The sequence below is a fragment of the Chiloscyllium punctatum genome, chromosome 1 (assembly GCF_047496795.1).
Source record: "Chiloscyllium punctatum isolate Juve2018m chromosome 1, sChiPun1.3, whole genome shotgun sequence".
Classification (NCBI taxonomy): Eukaryota; Metazoa; Chordata; class Chondrichthyes; order Orectolobiformes; family Hemiscylliidae; genus Chiloscyllium; species Chiloscyllium punctatum.
Genome location: NC_092739.1, coordinates 129,428,409 through 129,445,068, shown reverse-complemented (window position 1 = coordinate 129,445,068; position 16,660 = coordinate 129,428,409). Strand labels below are relative to the sequence as shown.

The 16,660-nt window shown below is 40.6% G+C and overlaps 1 protein-coding gene across 14 annotated transcripts in view; it reads right to left on the bottom strand.

The window, feature by feature from the left end:
* The window catches only part of LOC140479798 (transcription factor 4-like), a 607,832-nt gene that overhangs the window by 136,020 nt on the left and 455,152 nt on the right, over nucleotides 1-16,660 (bottom strand). The window contains exon 2 of one of the 14 annotated variants that reach the window (XM_072574082.1): nucleotides 16,557-16,635. The exons of the other annotated variants lie outside the window; for them this stretch is intronic. Within the exon in view, the coding sequence (XP_072430183.1) occupies nucleotides 16,557-16,635 (79 nt within the window). The remainder of the gene's footprint in view (nucleotides 1-16,556; nucleotides 16,636-16,660) is intronic. 14 annotated transcript variants of the gene reach the window in all.

Below are 16,660 nucleotides of genomic sequence, written 5' to 3'. Positions count from 1 at the left end.
TTTTTAATGTTTTAAGCCTGCTCACCAGAAGCCACCTGGCCCAAGATACTGGCTTAATTGCAATATTCAAACAGCAAATGATGCTATTATGGCATAAGATCTGTATTATGGCCGAAACGTCGATTCGCCTGTTCCTTGGATGCTGCCTGACCTGCTGCGCTTTTCCAGCAACACATTTTCAGCTAAGATCTGTATTTTGCAAGCTAACTACAGCAAGATCAAAACCCATAGAGAAGTGGAATAAATATCTTGGGTAGTAAAGCATCTTGAGCCTTGGCTCAATAGTAACAATGCAACTTTGAGATAGAATAACATGGATCCAGGTCTTAGGCGGTATGGTGGCTCAATGGTTAGCACTGTGGCCTCACAGTGGCAGGAACCTGGGTTCGATTCGCCCTTGGGCGACAGTCCTTGTGGAGTGTACATATTCACCGTGCATCGTTGTGGATTTCCCCTAGGTTCTCCGGTTTCCTCCCACAACCCAATGTTGTGCAGGTTAGATGAGTTGCCCGTTCTAAGTTGCCTATAGTGTCCAGGGCCATGCAGGCTAGGTGGAATAGCTGTGCAAGGTTATGGGAATAGGGTAGGGCTTGAGTCAGAGAGGCAGTGTAGATTTGATGGGCCGAGCAGCCTGCTTCCACAATGTGGAGAAAAGGTTATATATCTTCTGAGGATTTCCTCAGGTCCAAACTCCAAAGGAACATGCGACCAGAGTCACAGGGTGCAGCAGTCCTTCTAAGGAGTATAAGATTCTGCATGAAAGCCATGGCCCTTAGCAACACTTCAAGCAGGTAAAACATTTCAATGGCCAAAACTCTTTGAGAAGCTATGGAGAGTTGGCCAGTGAGGAGGTACGGTAGCAGGTGGGTAAGGAGGTACAGTAACAGATAAGTGGGTTTGTTTTAGGAGTTGTGTTTTTGGCAAGGGAACAAAATATAGAAAATATAGAGTTAGGCAGAAATTTAAAAAGGAGGCCCTCGAGAGTAGTTATATCTGGATTACTCCCAGTGCTACAAGCTAGTGAGGGGAGGAATAGGAGGATAGAGCAGATGAATGCATGGCTGAGGAGCTGGTGTATGGGAGAAGGATTCACATTTTTTGGATCACTGGGTAGAAGTGATCTGTACAAGAAGGATGGATTGCACCTGAATTGGAAGGGGACTAATATACTGGCAGGGAAATTTGATAGAATTGCTCAGGAGGATTTAAACTAGTAGGAGGGTGGATGAGATGGTAAGATAGGTAATGGGACTGGGTTAGGTAAGGGTAAGGGAGGTCTAACTGCTTAGTGAGGTTGGATGTCTGGTGGGATGGACTGGGTATAAGCATACAGGTTGGAGTTGCAGATGTAAAGTGAGTCAGTGTTAGTGATAGGAATGGGGGGTCAGTGACAGTCATTGGCAGGTCATGCTTACATAGCTAACATCTATTGGCATCTACCTGGCAATGTGGAAAGATGACCTGATGCATCCTCAAACAGGAGGACAACTCCAACCTGACCAATCACAGTCCCATCAGTCTACACTCGACCATCAGTAAACTGAATTAAGGTATCATCAACAGTGCTATCAAGCAGCACCTGCTCAGTAATAACCTGCTCAGTGATGCCTTGTTTGGATTCTGCCAGGGCTGTTCAGCTCCTGACCTCATTACAGCCTTGGTTCAAACATGGACAAAAGAGCTGAATTCCAGAGGTGAAGTGAGAATGACAGCCCTTGGCATCAAGATTTCATTTGAGCAAGTGTGGCACTGATGTGCCTGAGCAAAAAAGGAATTAATGGGAATCAACGAGAAAACTCTCCACTGGCTGGAGTCATACCAAACACAAATGGAGATGGTGGAGATTACAGAAAATTTATCATCTCAGCTGCAGGACATCTCTGTGGTATTCCCAAGGACTGTATGCTAGACCCAAATACCTTCAGCTGCTTCATCAATGGCCTCCTAGATCATAACATTTGATATGATCTGCTAATGATTTGACAATTTTCAGAACCATTTATGACTCCTCAGATACTAATGCAGTTAACGTACACATACAGGAAGACCTGCGCAGGCTTGGCCAGATATGTTTGTGCTATACAAATGCCAGGCAATGACCATTTCCAATGGGATTCTGGTGAATTCAAGATGGAGGATGGGGGTAAAATTTCTGGCTTAACAGGCTGCTCCTTTTTTTGAGGTATTAAAGGTGTTGGAGGTGATTTCCTTGATTTCCAGGAGTAGCAATTACTGTTTTATATGCTGCTGCATTGTTTCAGAACTTTCAGAGGTAAAACAAAGTCAAAACAACGGCACTTTTAAAAGAGAGAGGGAGAGACAAAGGCAGTACATGGTCAGGTCACAGAGAGAGAGAGAGAGAGAGAGCGAGAGCGAGAAACCGCACTGCTAACTGACACAGCAGTGAACATGTACAGTTACTGCCTTTCCTGGTTAATTCATGTATCACTGTATATCAGAGTGCACCGTCAAAAATTAATAAACAATGAAGTTCACAACTAATCTTGAAGGAACCTCTTTGAGAAAGGTCACAGCACAGAAACAGATAAGTGAATAGTTTTAAGAATAGTCTTGCTGTAAATATACAACAGTCAGTCGAGTGGGTTCTTTCTTGATTAGATGTTTTATTTGAGATATGTCTCTTGATTAAGCTTAAAAATATAAGCCATAAGTATTAATTTAGCCTGAAACAATGTTGTATACAGCAATAAAACTGTGCTATTTTCTGCATCTGTACATTGGAAGAAGCAAAAAGGCCCTTCGTAGAGCGGTATGCTCTTCCTGTAGGACATGGAAGTTTTGGGAGAGTTTACGGATTACTGAGGAATATATTTACAATAAATGCCGTTGGTTGCAAAGCTGATCAGATCAAATGGATCAGTTGGAGCAATGGGGAATTGACATGAACAGGGGTGTGTGATGCACGGCAGTTGTAGAAAGGGAGAAAAGTCACAGATACATAGATGGGTTAACTCCAGGAAAGGTAAGAGAGGTAGGCAGGTAATGCAGGAGTCTTCTGTGGCTATCCCCATTTCAAACAAGAATGCTGTTTTGGAAAATGTAGAGAGTAATGGATTCTCAGGGGAACATAGCACAAAGAGCCAAGTTTCTGATATCGAGGCTGGCTCAATGTAACAAGGCGTACATCGGGTTCCAAGTGATCGATTGTGATAGGGGACTCTCTAGTCAGAGGCACACAGACAGACATTTCTGTGGCCAGCAGCGAAAAATCAAAATGGTGCATTGCCTCCCTGGTGCCAGGATTAAGAATGAATCAGAGAGGATGGAGAATGCTCTCAAGGGGGAAGAGGGCCCAGCACGAGGTCACTGTACACATTGGAATCAATTACATCGGAAGGGAAAAGGATGAGATTCTTAAGGGAGAATATAGATAGTTAAGCAGGAATTTAAAAAGGAGGTCCTCGAGAGTAGTTCTATTTGGATTACTCCCGATGCTACTAGCTAGTGAGGGTAGGAATAGGAGGATAGAGCAGATGAAAGCATGGCTGAGGAGCTGGTATATGGGAGAAGGATTCACATTTTTGGATCATTGGAATCTCTTCTGGGGTAGAAGTGACCTGTACAAGAAGGATGGATTGCACCTGATTTGGAAGTGGACTAATATACTGGCAGGGAAATTTGCTAGAACTGCTCAGGAGGATTTAAACTTGTAAGGTAGAGGGTGGGATCCCGGGAGAAAGTGAGGAATGAGATCAATCTGAGAAAAGAAGCGAGTCAAACAGTGAGGGCAGGCAGGGTCAAATGAGAGAACAAGATAGGACTGATAAATTAAGTTGTATTTATTTCAATGCAAAAGGCCTAACAGGGAAGGCAGATGAACTCAGGTTCTGGATTAGTGGTGCTGGAAAAGCACAGCAGTTCAGGCAACTGCCTGAACTGCTGTCCTTTTCCAGCACCACTAATCCAGAATCTGGTTTCCAGCATCTGCAGTCATTGTTTTTACCTAGATGAACTCAAGAGCATGGTTAGGAACATAGGACTAGGATATCATAGCAATTGCAGAAACATGGCTCAGGGATGAGCAGGACTGGCAGCACGGGGGCGGCACGGTGGCACAGTGGTTAGCACTGCTGCCTCACAGCGCCGGAGACCCGGGTTCAATTCCCGCCTCAGGCGACTGACTGTGTGGAGTTTGCACGTTCTTCCCGTGTCTGCGTGGGTTTCCTCCAGGTGCTCTGGTTTCCTCCCACAGTCCAAAGATGTGCAGGTCAGGTGAATTTGCCATGCTAAATTGCCCGTAGTGTTAGGTAAGGGGTCGATGTAGATGTAGGGGTATGGGTGGGTACGCTTCGGCGGGGCGGTGTGGACTTGTTGGGCCAAAGGGCCTGTTTCCACACTGTAAGTAATCTAATCTAATCTAATCTAATCTAATGTTCCAGGATACAAATGCTACAGGAAGGCCAGAAAGGAAGGCAAGAGAGGAGGGGGAAGTGGCATTTTGGATAAGGGATAGCATTACAGCTGTGCTGAGGGAGGATATTCTGGGAAATACATCCAGGGACGTTATTTGGTTGGAACTGAGAAATGAGAAAAGGATGATCACCTTATTGGGATTGTATTATAGACTCCCTAATAATCAGAGGGAAATTGAGAAACAAATTTGTAATGAGATTTCAGTTATCTATAAGAATAACAGGGTGGGTATGGTAGGGGATTTTAACTTTCCAAATATAGACTGTGACTGCCACTGTATTAAGGGTTTAGATGGGGAGGAATTTATTAAGTGTGTACAAGAAAATGTTCTAATTCACTATATGGACGTACCTACTAGAGAACGTGCAAACCTTGACCTACTCTTGGGAAATAAGGCAGGGCAGGTGACTGAGGTGTCAGTGGGGGGGGGATCTTTGGGGCTAGCGACCATAATTCAATTAGTTTTAAAATAGTGATGGAAAAGCATAGAAGGCTAATTTTGACAGTATTAGGCAATAACTTTTCAAAAGCTGATTGGGGGCAGATGTTAGCGGGTAAAGGGACAGGTAGAAAATGGGAAGCCTTCAGAAATGAGATAACGAGAGTCCAGAGTCAGTATATTCCTGTTAGAGTGAAAGGAAAGACTGGTTGGTGTAGGGAATGCTGGATGATTAGAGAAATTTAGGGCTTTGTTAAGAAAAAGGAAGGAAGGATATGTCAGGTATAGACAGGACAGATCAAGTGAACCCTCAGAAGATTATAAAGGCAGTAGGAGTATACTTAGGAGGGAAATCAGAAGGGCAAAAAGGGGACATGAGATACCTTTGCAAATAGGGTTGAGCAGAATCCAAAAGGGATTTTATAAATCCATTAAGGACAAAAGGGTAACTAGGGAGAGAATAGGGCCCCTCAAAGATCAGCAAGGTGGCCTTTGTGTGGAGCTGCAGGAAATGGGGGAGATACTAAATGAAAATTTTGCATCAGTATTTACTGTGGATAAGGGCATGGAAGATATAGAATGCAGGGAAATAGTTGGTGACATCATGAAAAATGACCATATTACATAGGAGGGAGTGCTGGATGTCTTGAAAAGCATAAAAGTGGACTATTCCCCAAGACCTGATCAGGGGTTCCTAGAACTCTGTGGTAAGCTGGGGAACTGATTGCTGGGCCCCCCTGCTGAGAAATTTGTATCATCAATATTTCAGATGAGGTGCAGGAAGACTGGAGGTTTGCTAACATGATGCCACTGTTTAAGAAAGGTGGTAAGGACAAGCGAGGGAACTACAGACTGGTGAGCCTGACGTCGGTGGTGGGCAAGTTGTTGGAGGGAATCCTGAGGGATAGGATTAACACGTATTGGAAAGGCAAGGACTGATTAAGGATGTAAACATGGATTTGTGCATGGGAAATCATGTCTCACGAACTTAATTTAAGTTTTTTGAAGAAGTAACAAAGAGGATTGATGAGTGCAGAACAGTAGATGTGATCTATATGGACTTCGGTAAGGCACTTGACAAGGTTCCCCATGGGAGACTGGTTAGCAAGGTTAGATCTCACAATACAGAGATAAGTAGACACTTGGATACAGAACTGGCTCGAAGTAGAAGACATAGGGTGATGGTGGAGGGTTGTTTTTCAGACTGGAAACCTGCGACCAGTGGAGTGCCACAAGGATCAGTGCTGGGTCCACTACTTTTTGTCATTTATATAAATAATTTGGATGGGAGTATAAGAGGTATAGTTAGTAAGTTTGCAGATGACACTAAAATTGGAGGTGTAGTGGATAGCAAAGAAGATCACCTCAAATTACGACAGAATCTTGCTCAGATGGTCCAATGGGCTGTGGAGTAGCAGATGGAGTTTAATTTAGATAAATGCAAGATGCTGCATTTTGGGAAAGCAAATTTTAGCAGGACTTATACACTAAATGGTAAGTTCCTAGGGAGTGATGCTGAACAAAGAGACCATGGAGTGCAGGTTCATAGCTCCTTGAAAGTGGAGTCACAGGAACATCAGATAGTGAAGGTAGTGTTTGGTATGCTTTCTTTTATTAGTCAGAGCATTGAGTACAGAAGTTGGGAGGCCATGTTACGGCTGTACAGGACATTTTTGGAATAATGCGTACAATTCTGGTCTTCTTCCTATCGGAAGGATGTTGTGAAACTTGAAAGGGTTCAGAAAAGACTTATATGTATGTTGCCAAGGTTGGAGGAGTTGAGCTATAGGGAGAGGTTGAATAGGCTAGGACTGTTTTCCCTGGAGCATTGGAGGCTGAGCGGGGACCTTCTAGAGGTTTGTAAAATTATGAGGGGCATGGTTAGGATAAATAGACAAAGTCTGCTCCCTTGGGTGGGGGAGTCCAGAACTAGAGGGCATAGGTTTAGGGTGAGGGGGGAAAGATATAAAAGAGACTTAAAGGGTAACTTTTCACGCAGATGGTGGTGCATGTATAGAACGATCCAAGAGAGGAAGTGGTGGAGGGTGGTATAATTGCAACATTTAAAAGGCATCTGTATGGGTTATGAATAGGTCAGAATATCTGGTCGGTATGGATGAGTGGGACTGAAGGGTCTGTTTCTGTACTGTACATGTCTATGACGCTATGTATGTGAGAGAGAGAGAGAGAGAGAGAGAGAGAGAGAGAGAGAGAGAGAGAGAGAGAGAGAGAGGGAGAGAGAGAGAGAGAGAGAGAGAGAGAGAGAGAGACACATTCAGTAACATTTCTATCACTGAACCCCCAATATCAGCATTCTGGGAATTGACCAGGAACTTAACTAGACTAACTGCATAATCACTGTGGCTACAAGAATAGGTCAGAGGCTAGGAATCTTGCAGTTAGTGATTCATCTCTTGATTTTCAAAGTCAAGATTAGAGTGGTGCTGGAAATGCACAGCAGGTCAGGTAGCATCCAAGAAGCAGGAAAATCAATGTTTCGGGCAGGAGCTGTTCATCAGGAATGAGGCTGGAAGCCTCGGGGGTGGAGAGATAAATGGGAAGGGGAGGGGGAGGGGGAGGGGGAGGGGGAGGGTCTGGGGCTGGGGAGAAGGTAGTTGGGAGTGCAATAGACCTCAACATCTGTCCACCATCTACAAGGCACAAGTCAGGAGTGTGACAGCATACTCATTTGCCTGGAGGAATGCAACTCTAACAGCATTGAATTACGTTTGACACCATCCAGGACAAAGCAGCCCACTTAACTGGCACCATATCCACATTCATTCTCTGCACCGGCCATGCTCAGCAGCAATAGTCAGTATCATCTCCAAATGGCACTGCAGTAATTCGCTGAGGCTCCTCAGACAGTACCTTCCAAATCCAGAACCACTTCTGTCCAGAAGGACAAGGACAACATATACGTGGGAACATCACCACTTCCAAGTTCCCCTCCAATCAAGTCACCATCCTGACTTTGAAAGATATTGCTGTTCCTTCAGTGTCACTGGGTTAAAATCCCGAATCTCCCTATATCAAATAAACACCTGGGAATTCAAGAAGGTGTCTCATCAACAGCTTTTCAAGGATAATAATGGATGGGTAATAAATGCTGGCCCACCAATCTGGTACCCCATTAATTGATTTTAAAAACCCAGAATTCGGAGCAGGTTTTTATCTTTTTAAGTTCTCCTGAGTAACAATCCAGATAAGTGAGTCACAACACTCTCGCAGAGAGTTAGGGAGATGATCAGGGACTTCCAGATGGTGGGCAATTGCCCATTAGAAGTTAAAACATCCTGGATAATTACAATTTTCAATTGGAATCGCTGTAGGGTCCAGATCTACATCTTTCAGGGTATATCCAATCTCTTACTATCCAGAGACCATAAAATCTGGGCTGTGATTTCAAGCCCCACTCCAGGGCTTGAACACACAATCTTGGCTGGAACTTAAATGCTGTAGTAAAAGAGTGACATACTGTTGGGAGATGCAAACTTCCTGAATAGATATACTGAGATCTTGGATGGGTTTAAAATATTCCATTGCATTACTTATATTCCCAAACTAAACCAGTTCTCCTGCATGCACTTGGCCTACACCCTTCTAAACCCTTCCTACTCGTGTTCCTGTTCAAATGTCTTTTAAACATTGCAACTGTAACTGCATCTTCCATTTCCTCGGCAGTTCATTTCACATACAAACCATCCTCTGTGTGAAAATGTTGACCCTAGTTTTGAACTTCCCCACCTTAATCACCTTATCTATGCCCCTTATGATTTTATAAACCTCTGCAAGGTCACCCCTCAACCTCCTATGCTCCAACGGAAAAAATGGTCTCAGCCTATCCTTCTTACTCAAGGCTTCTAGTCCTGGCAACATCTGGGTGAATCTTTTCCGAACCCTCTCCAATTTAATGATATTCTTGTTATAGGAGGGCAGCTAGAACTGTATACAATATTCTAAAGTCATCAAAAGCATCACTGCAATATCTGAAATAATTGGCAATTTATTTCATTGTAATTATTTAGCAGCGATATTCTTGGCATGTCCTGAAGTCCAAGGCCGCTACGTTATTCAAGTTCTTTCTTGTCATGGTCCTCGTAAAATTGCTATGAAACTAATTTCAATGTTAAACAATAATCATGGTGGGAAAGTCTAAACCACATAACCATCTCAAAATCCCATGAATGCATTGTTTAAAAGAACCACCATAGGGTCACAGAAGTCTTGTGGCTCATCAGAATGCAAAGATCGAGGGGGATGAGACTGTGAAAAACCGAAGCTGGTGATTTTATTTTATTTGTTGACACACTAGGACCCAGTTCAGATCATTAAAACCAGAAATAATGGGGAACCAGGATTCAGTGCCGATTTGGGCAACAAATATTTTACATCAGCTTGTTTTCAGGGAGATGAGGATAGAAAGTTAGCTGACAAACCACTGGAATAAGTGAGCCTGGAGGTGACAAAGGCATGGATTACAGTTTCTACAGATACAGTAGGGTAGATGCACTGAGCTAAGAGCTTTCAGTGGCTTGGCTACTGGTGATGTTTTCAGCATGTTATAGTAGTAGTTAACAATTTTGGAAAAAACCCTGAATCACACTGAGCTTAAAGATAGGGACATCAAAGCAAAGAAAACATGGTGAGGTGGCAGATGAATCACGTGGTACACCAAGTGATCAGCTGATGTCAAATTTCTATCGTACAAATGTAGACTTCAGTATAATAGGGAGAGAAAAGTAAACAGCAGCGTGTTTTGAATTCAGAAGGAGCAAGAGAAGCGTGGTTAAAGCAGCAATGGTCATAGTACCTCGAAACACAAACAATGAAGTCTGATGTTGGATTACCCATCCACCCTGAATAACTATAGCATGTAGGGACTGTATTTAAACAGATCATCTGAAGGATACATCCTCCATGGTGTAATATCTCCTCACTGCTGCACAAAGATGCCAACCTAGATTATACACTCGGATCCTGGAGTAGGTCTTTTTGAATCATGTCAAAATAATTAGGCCATCCTGGAAGCTCACACATGCTTAGGTTAGTAGCAAAGGATCGCACATCACACTTAGTGCTTAACATTACAATCGTAATGATTTTCATCATGGTGAAATATGAAAGGGAAAATACCAGTTATAACTGTCCCAGAACATCAAGATAGTCTTCAACACACAGAATGTAAGGGGCATATTTTGAGGGATCATAAAAAGGCAAAAGTTCCATCAGCAAAGAAAATGGCTCCGTCAAAAATAGGAGCAGAGGGGTCATCAAGGAACCCTTGGAGAGATGGGTAAAACACTACTTTGAATTGTACTCTGGGAGAACACGGTCACTGAAGACATTAGAGACAATGTAGGAAGGCTGCTTGTCTTGGCAGTGCTGGATGTCAAATCCATAACAAAGGAGCTTAGTGAAGTGACTGGTTCGCTTGCCAGGCCCAAAGCTCCAGGTGCTGATGTTGGACTACATCAAGCATTAGAAAATCGCAGTCCTATGTACCCGCATGGAATTCTCTGTCTCTGCTGGAGGGGTGGGGGTGTTAATCCCCTGGACAGGCATGATGCCAAGTTTGTGACCTTGGACAAGAAAAAGGGCAACTGCAACAGTCACATTAATTATTGCAGCATCTCCCTGCTGATGGGATAAATATTTGTCAGTCAGACTGCAGATCTTGGCTGGACAAATCTAACCTGCAATCCCAGAGTGGTTTCAGAACAGAGAGATCTACAATTAGCATGATCTTCTTGGTCAGACAGCTGCAATAAAAATACCAGGAATAAAGGAGACCATTACATATTGCCCACATTGATATTACCAAGACCTGTGACTGAGAGCTGAGGCTGCTCATTTACAATGCTGGATAAAAACGGCTGCCGACAGAAGCGATTCAACATGCCCTCCTCTTTCCATGGCAATGATGGAAATTTTGGACCCTTTAAGATCTGCAGTGGGGTCCAACAGAGTTGTGTTCTGGCACAAATATGTTCTTTCAGTTCTGAACAAGTCATATCTGACACAAAACATTAACTTAGCTTCTCTTTCCACAAATGCTATCAGACCTCCTGTGTTTTCAAGCACTGTGTGTTTACTATGTGAAGTCCATGAGACCATAATAAATCAGAATGGGGGTAGGCTCTTCAGTCCCTTGAGGCTGCATCGCTGTTCTTTGGGGTCATGGTTGATCCAACATTTCTCATGTCCACTTTCCTGCCTGTTCTTTGTTGATGTCATATTTGTCGATGTCATATTTGTTCAGGTCAACTAGAGAGGGATGGAAACCTTGTTCAATTGAGATCCAAGACAAGGACGATTCAAGTCAGAGAGCAGCTTTAAGCTAACAATGCTGCCATAGTATTCCAAACAGAGGAGCACATTAAGCAGAAGATGGACAGATTCACTCAGACCTGTACAAGGTTTGGTTTTCACCAGCTTCAAGAACAGAAATATCACAGTTCCAGATGTTGTCATACTGCCATTGATCAACATTGACAATATACCACTGGAGATAGCTGATCGCTTCATATGTCTAAGCTCCACAATCACCAGCAATCTATCACCTGTTGCTGAAATTGACACATACATTACAGAGATTAAGTTGAGTTACAAAATGTGTGGAACAAAGCAGCCTGACTGAGAACCGTAAACCATGTGCCTGCTAAGTCTGCATTTTACACTGATGTGACTTGGATAACATATGTGGGCAGGAGAAAGGGCTGATAGTTTCTAACCTCACTTCCTCAGTCACTTCCTTGCCATCTCTTGGAAAAAAAAGTACAAATGCATAATTCCTGAAGCATGACACTGTCACCATGTGAAATGGATATGACCTTTTGGTATGCATACCTCCACCGCAAGGGCATCTGCAAGTATGGTAAGAAGATGGTAAATATTGACATTGACAACTGAGGGCTGAATTATGGAGTCTGATTGCTTGGAGCAAACCTGGAACAGGTGAAAAGAATCTAAAGGGTCAGCTGGCCGAGACCAAGGGCACAGAGAAAATAGAGACCAGTGAATTGTGTAACTTCTCAGCACACCATCTTCCTCTGTCGTTAATGACAGAGTGAGGCTCCTCATGAATCTTAAATAAAGCTGAGCACCATGGTGCAAGCCCTTATCTTACAAAATGGAATGGGCTGCAACCAAAATACAGAAGAGGAATGATCATTTATTTGGAAGGCTCCTAAGTTGTGGAAATTGGAAGTTCTAATTTTAAACTTCAATCTTTTAAATATTGAGATTTCAGTTTATAAAGTCTAAGAATAAAGCAAAATGGATATAGGCCTATTTGAATTGTTTCATTTTTGGAGTGTGGGAAAACTTTGTTTTTATTTAATACATACGGCCCAAGATAAATAATTGTACGACACCACCAATGTTGAAAAAAGCAGAAGATTAAACAAACAAAGTTAAGTAATTGTGCTTAGATGAGGCCCAATTTGAATTTTAAAAGCCTATAGATTGTAAGAGGAAGGAAAAGCCAAAAGAAGTAAAGAATGCATTGAGATATCAGGAAAGAATGAGTCAAGATTTCAATGAAGCGAAAATGCAAAGAGGCGGACAAATGCGTAGGATGGCTTATTTAGAGAGAGAAAAAAAACAAGGAACAGAATAGTTTGGTTACTTTGAAAACCTACTCAATTTTGTTGTGGTTTCTCTGCAACCATTATGCACAAGTGGGGGGTATATTGTTAATGCTTTTAACATCTTGAGAGACATTAGCTGTTCGCACTGAACACAAACATGATACAAGTACCGTGACTAAAACACGTCACATCAGGACAGGAACCAGCATGTTATCGGTTTCTCTTTTTTATATATAAGGTAGTGCATTACTATGCTACTATCATGTAGATATTACACTTAAGATGATTTTCTATTAAGTATTTTGTACTTGATAAGAATATTTCTTCATAATGGTTTTAAGTTTTACAACTCAGTGTGCTGCAAAGGACAGACCATTCATTCTTATGTTGTGGAAAATTAAGAGTTTTTTTTAGTATAACTGGTCTGATTGATCCCTGTTTGTGCTCCAAATCCACTCCCCACACACACACACCCCCAGAGTGCAGCTTATGCTATATCAGCTCAGACTTAGGGTTCATTAGTTTGCACTCTCGGCAACACTGAGACCGATGTGATGAACATTAAACAAACAACTAGAGGGAAACTTTTCAGCTATTTTTAGCAAGCTCACTAATGAGAGATCAATTTCATGTTTGCATTTATCGGATCTTATTTAAGATGACAGAGAAACAAATTGCAGAAACAGTTTGCACAAATGATTGGGTGAAATATAAAGCTTTCCATTCATTGATCATTAATAATACTGGATACACACATTATTGTATATTACTGTACTGGAACAGGTTAAAAGAGGTTTTTTTGCGATGTCATTGTCATAATGATTTACTGAGCATTTTAAAATGAAAATGAGAAATTTGGAAACTATGAAAACTTGAAGATCTGTGATGAAATGTGATTTTAATTCTCATCAAATCGAGTACTTCATGATCAGTTTTAGAGCTGGTATAGGGGAGGTAGAGAATAATAATATTTATGCATATTCTAGCATTCTATTTTATATATTTTCTTGAAGTTCCCAGAAATATGATTGAAATATCCAGTTATTATTCGGCAACTTACTTTCCAAAACATTCAATATTTTGAAGTCCAATTTACATAGTAATAACTCCTTTTACATGTAATAAATTCCGATTTAAGTTTCTGACATTCAATTCAAATTTTAAATATTACATAAGATACACACACACTTGTAAACTCACACGCATGCATAGCTCACCTGTAATTTTCTTAGTATGGATGTACAGCATTTAAATTTGAGAAACAACTTGAGTTTGTAGGATAACATGGGCTTAATTTAAATTCCAGGTACCCAATTTTAAAAATATCACAACTACATTCTTTAATTCATTGCGAAAAAGCCCCACCTTCAACTACAGTTTAAAAGTTATGTATCAATAAATTGATAGATGTGGTTACTGTTTTATAATTAAAATGAAGATAGTCATCTCTTAATCATATAAAAAGCCATGTACTGCAATAATAGCAGGCACACCAGAGTTTGAGCTGACTCAAGTTTGAAAGTTGATACCCATATGAAGGTTAATAATGACACATTTTCTAATGTTTCAAGCTGCATACTTCATTTTCTGATTGCAAATATAAGTGAATCTGTGCACATACAACACTTTACACCTTTGACCAATAGAAGATATCCATGCTGACAGAAATGGCTTGTGGAAGTGTAAAATGATTCTGTTGGTAACATAGGGAATCTGACTGGTTACTTCAGCAAAATAAACACAAACCCATTCAAAAGTTTCCTCCAACTTATTTTTTCCCCACTTTCAAATTAATTCGATAAACTGGAACAAACTTAATTGATATCATATATTTACACCTTGCACGCCATTGAATTTTTATTTAAGTGATATTTTTGTAACTTCTCAATGAAAATGCAAAATTAAAAGAAAATTAAGTAATTCATTCACTTCCTTTTCCGTGAAGTGCAAATGTGATTTCTCCCTTTAGGAATATAGTTAAATCATTTGATAAGCTCAACATTCAATTGCTATAACCCCTTTATAGCAATCAGAAAGCACAGCAATTCATTGAACTTTGTCAGAACTGGTGCAATACTTTCTCAAACCGCTCACAAATGATGATAATAACACTGCCAATTACTGTATTGATCCACTTACACTATTCTTTTCTAACCAACAGCTTTATGACTTTGGGACTTAACACAAGAAAATAACCAATTTACTGTTGCCAACTCAGATGAATTAATTTGAACAGACCTGCAACGATCAGGTCACAAAACGGACATAACTTGCACAGCACAGGGAGAATAACCAGAACGTTTGGGAAGCAAAGTACCCCATACGCCTGGGCTTAAAATTCCCAGAAGAGGTCCGCACTAAAATCTGGCTAGAGAAACAAAATCACTTCTAAAATCTGGACGTTTTGCTGAAATCACTTAGACTATTTCTTAAGCATTCAGGTATTTCAGTTCAATACTGAAAATATTATTTATGATGTCAACAGAAGAACTTTTCTTTATCACCCCCAGCTAGAACGCACTGCAGTTTTATATATTTAAGTGCCCATATTTTTTGCATCTACTGGATTGGTATTTGTAAATATTTCTCTATTCCCTTTTTTTAAACTTCACAACCTTTTTACAGGGGAATATTGCACTGAGATAAAATAAAATATATTTTGGTTACTGACTGCAAGTTTAAATAGTGACCTGATTTAAAAAAAAATCACTGCAGTCAATAATTGGTTGCCCTATAAAAAAATTAAATAAGCACAACTTCCATTTGAAGGAAGTCGTGCAAAGAAAAGCTAGCACATGACCAACAAGCCTTCTGCTCCTTTTTTTTGAAGGGGGAATAAATATCTACTTAAATTAAACTTAATTTTTGTGGCACAATTTGGAACTTGCTGTTGAATTATTTTAAAATCAGTCATCTCCTCAGAGAATGTAGTCAGTAAATCAAATTTAAAGTCTACTATTTAAAAGGCGTATTGAAAATTATCAATGCCAGTTGGCCAAATAATAAATACAAGCACTTATTTTCCGTTCTGTTTGTAAACAAAATCAAAGAAAAATAATTTCATGCTAGTATGTAAACTGTTTCTGTAATATTTTTGTAATGCCACATTCAAAAACAATTGTCAACCAGCATCCTCCATTTATTTTCCCATTTGCAGTTCTTATAACAGTCATGAGCAAACATTTTTGTCATCCTCACACTTCAACAGTCAGAGGTTTTTTTTAATTTTGCAGCTTCAAAACAAGCTCCATCACCCTATAGTCGCTTTGCAAATTAAAGGATTTGAAGAAAAACTTTACTGTGCAATTTCAGTAAAGATGCAATTTTACTGCACTCCCAGCAAAATGAAAATTAATCTGAGTTTTTTTTAGAAAAGGTAGCTGTTGAAAAATAAGCTAGAAGAAACGAGAGAGGATTATGATACAGACAAAGCTAGCGATGATGAAAAATTAAATCCAAAACACAAAATTACTTTTAAATGGATGAATATGCATAACAATAGTGATCGCATTCCTTGCTCTCTAATTTAAATAACGGCAAAGCCTCGTAATTAGGTTGCTGTGTAGCCTTTTGTTTTTCCTTTGTTTATTCATTATTCTGATTTCTTTTCCACCTTCTCTGCCTAGAGCTATCTGTTGCCAAAATCAGTCGGGAGACTCCACAGAACCATAAGAGTTGCTTTGCTTGTCACTGGTGCGCGATGTTTCATCCAACCCCACAAATAAAACATTAAATAAAAAACAAAAAAAAATCCTCTGCAGCAGTATTTCCTGAAAAACATCTTGAAAGAATTTAAGATAAGAATGAAAGGAATATTTTTTTTTTAAAAAAGCGCAATTCCCGTGAATAAAAACTTTATGCTTTCAGCGGTCAACACACGGCATAAACAATCTCCGCAAGATGTTTGGCACGATATCAAACTCGGCGCAACGTTGCTGCGGAGCCAGAACAATGCCCGCTGTATTATGCACAAAAATCTGATTGTCAAGTTCATGTACAAAGGGGTGATCTGTGTTTACTGAAAGCCTACAGTATCTACACCCCGTTAAAATACTCACGTTAACTTTTACAGAAAATAAAGTTTGCTTTACCACAAGCTGAGAACCAAGGATCATGTCTACTGGAGTGGGCGCAGTCTTGTAAGGTTGCCGTAATACGTTACTTTTTTTTCTAATTCAACAATGAAAATTCCAAG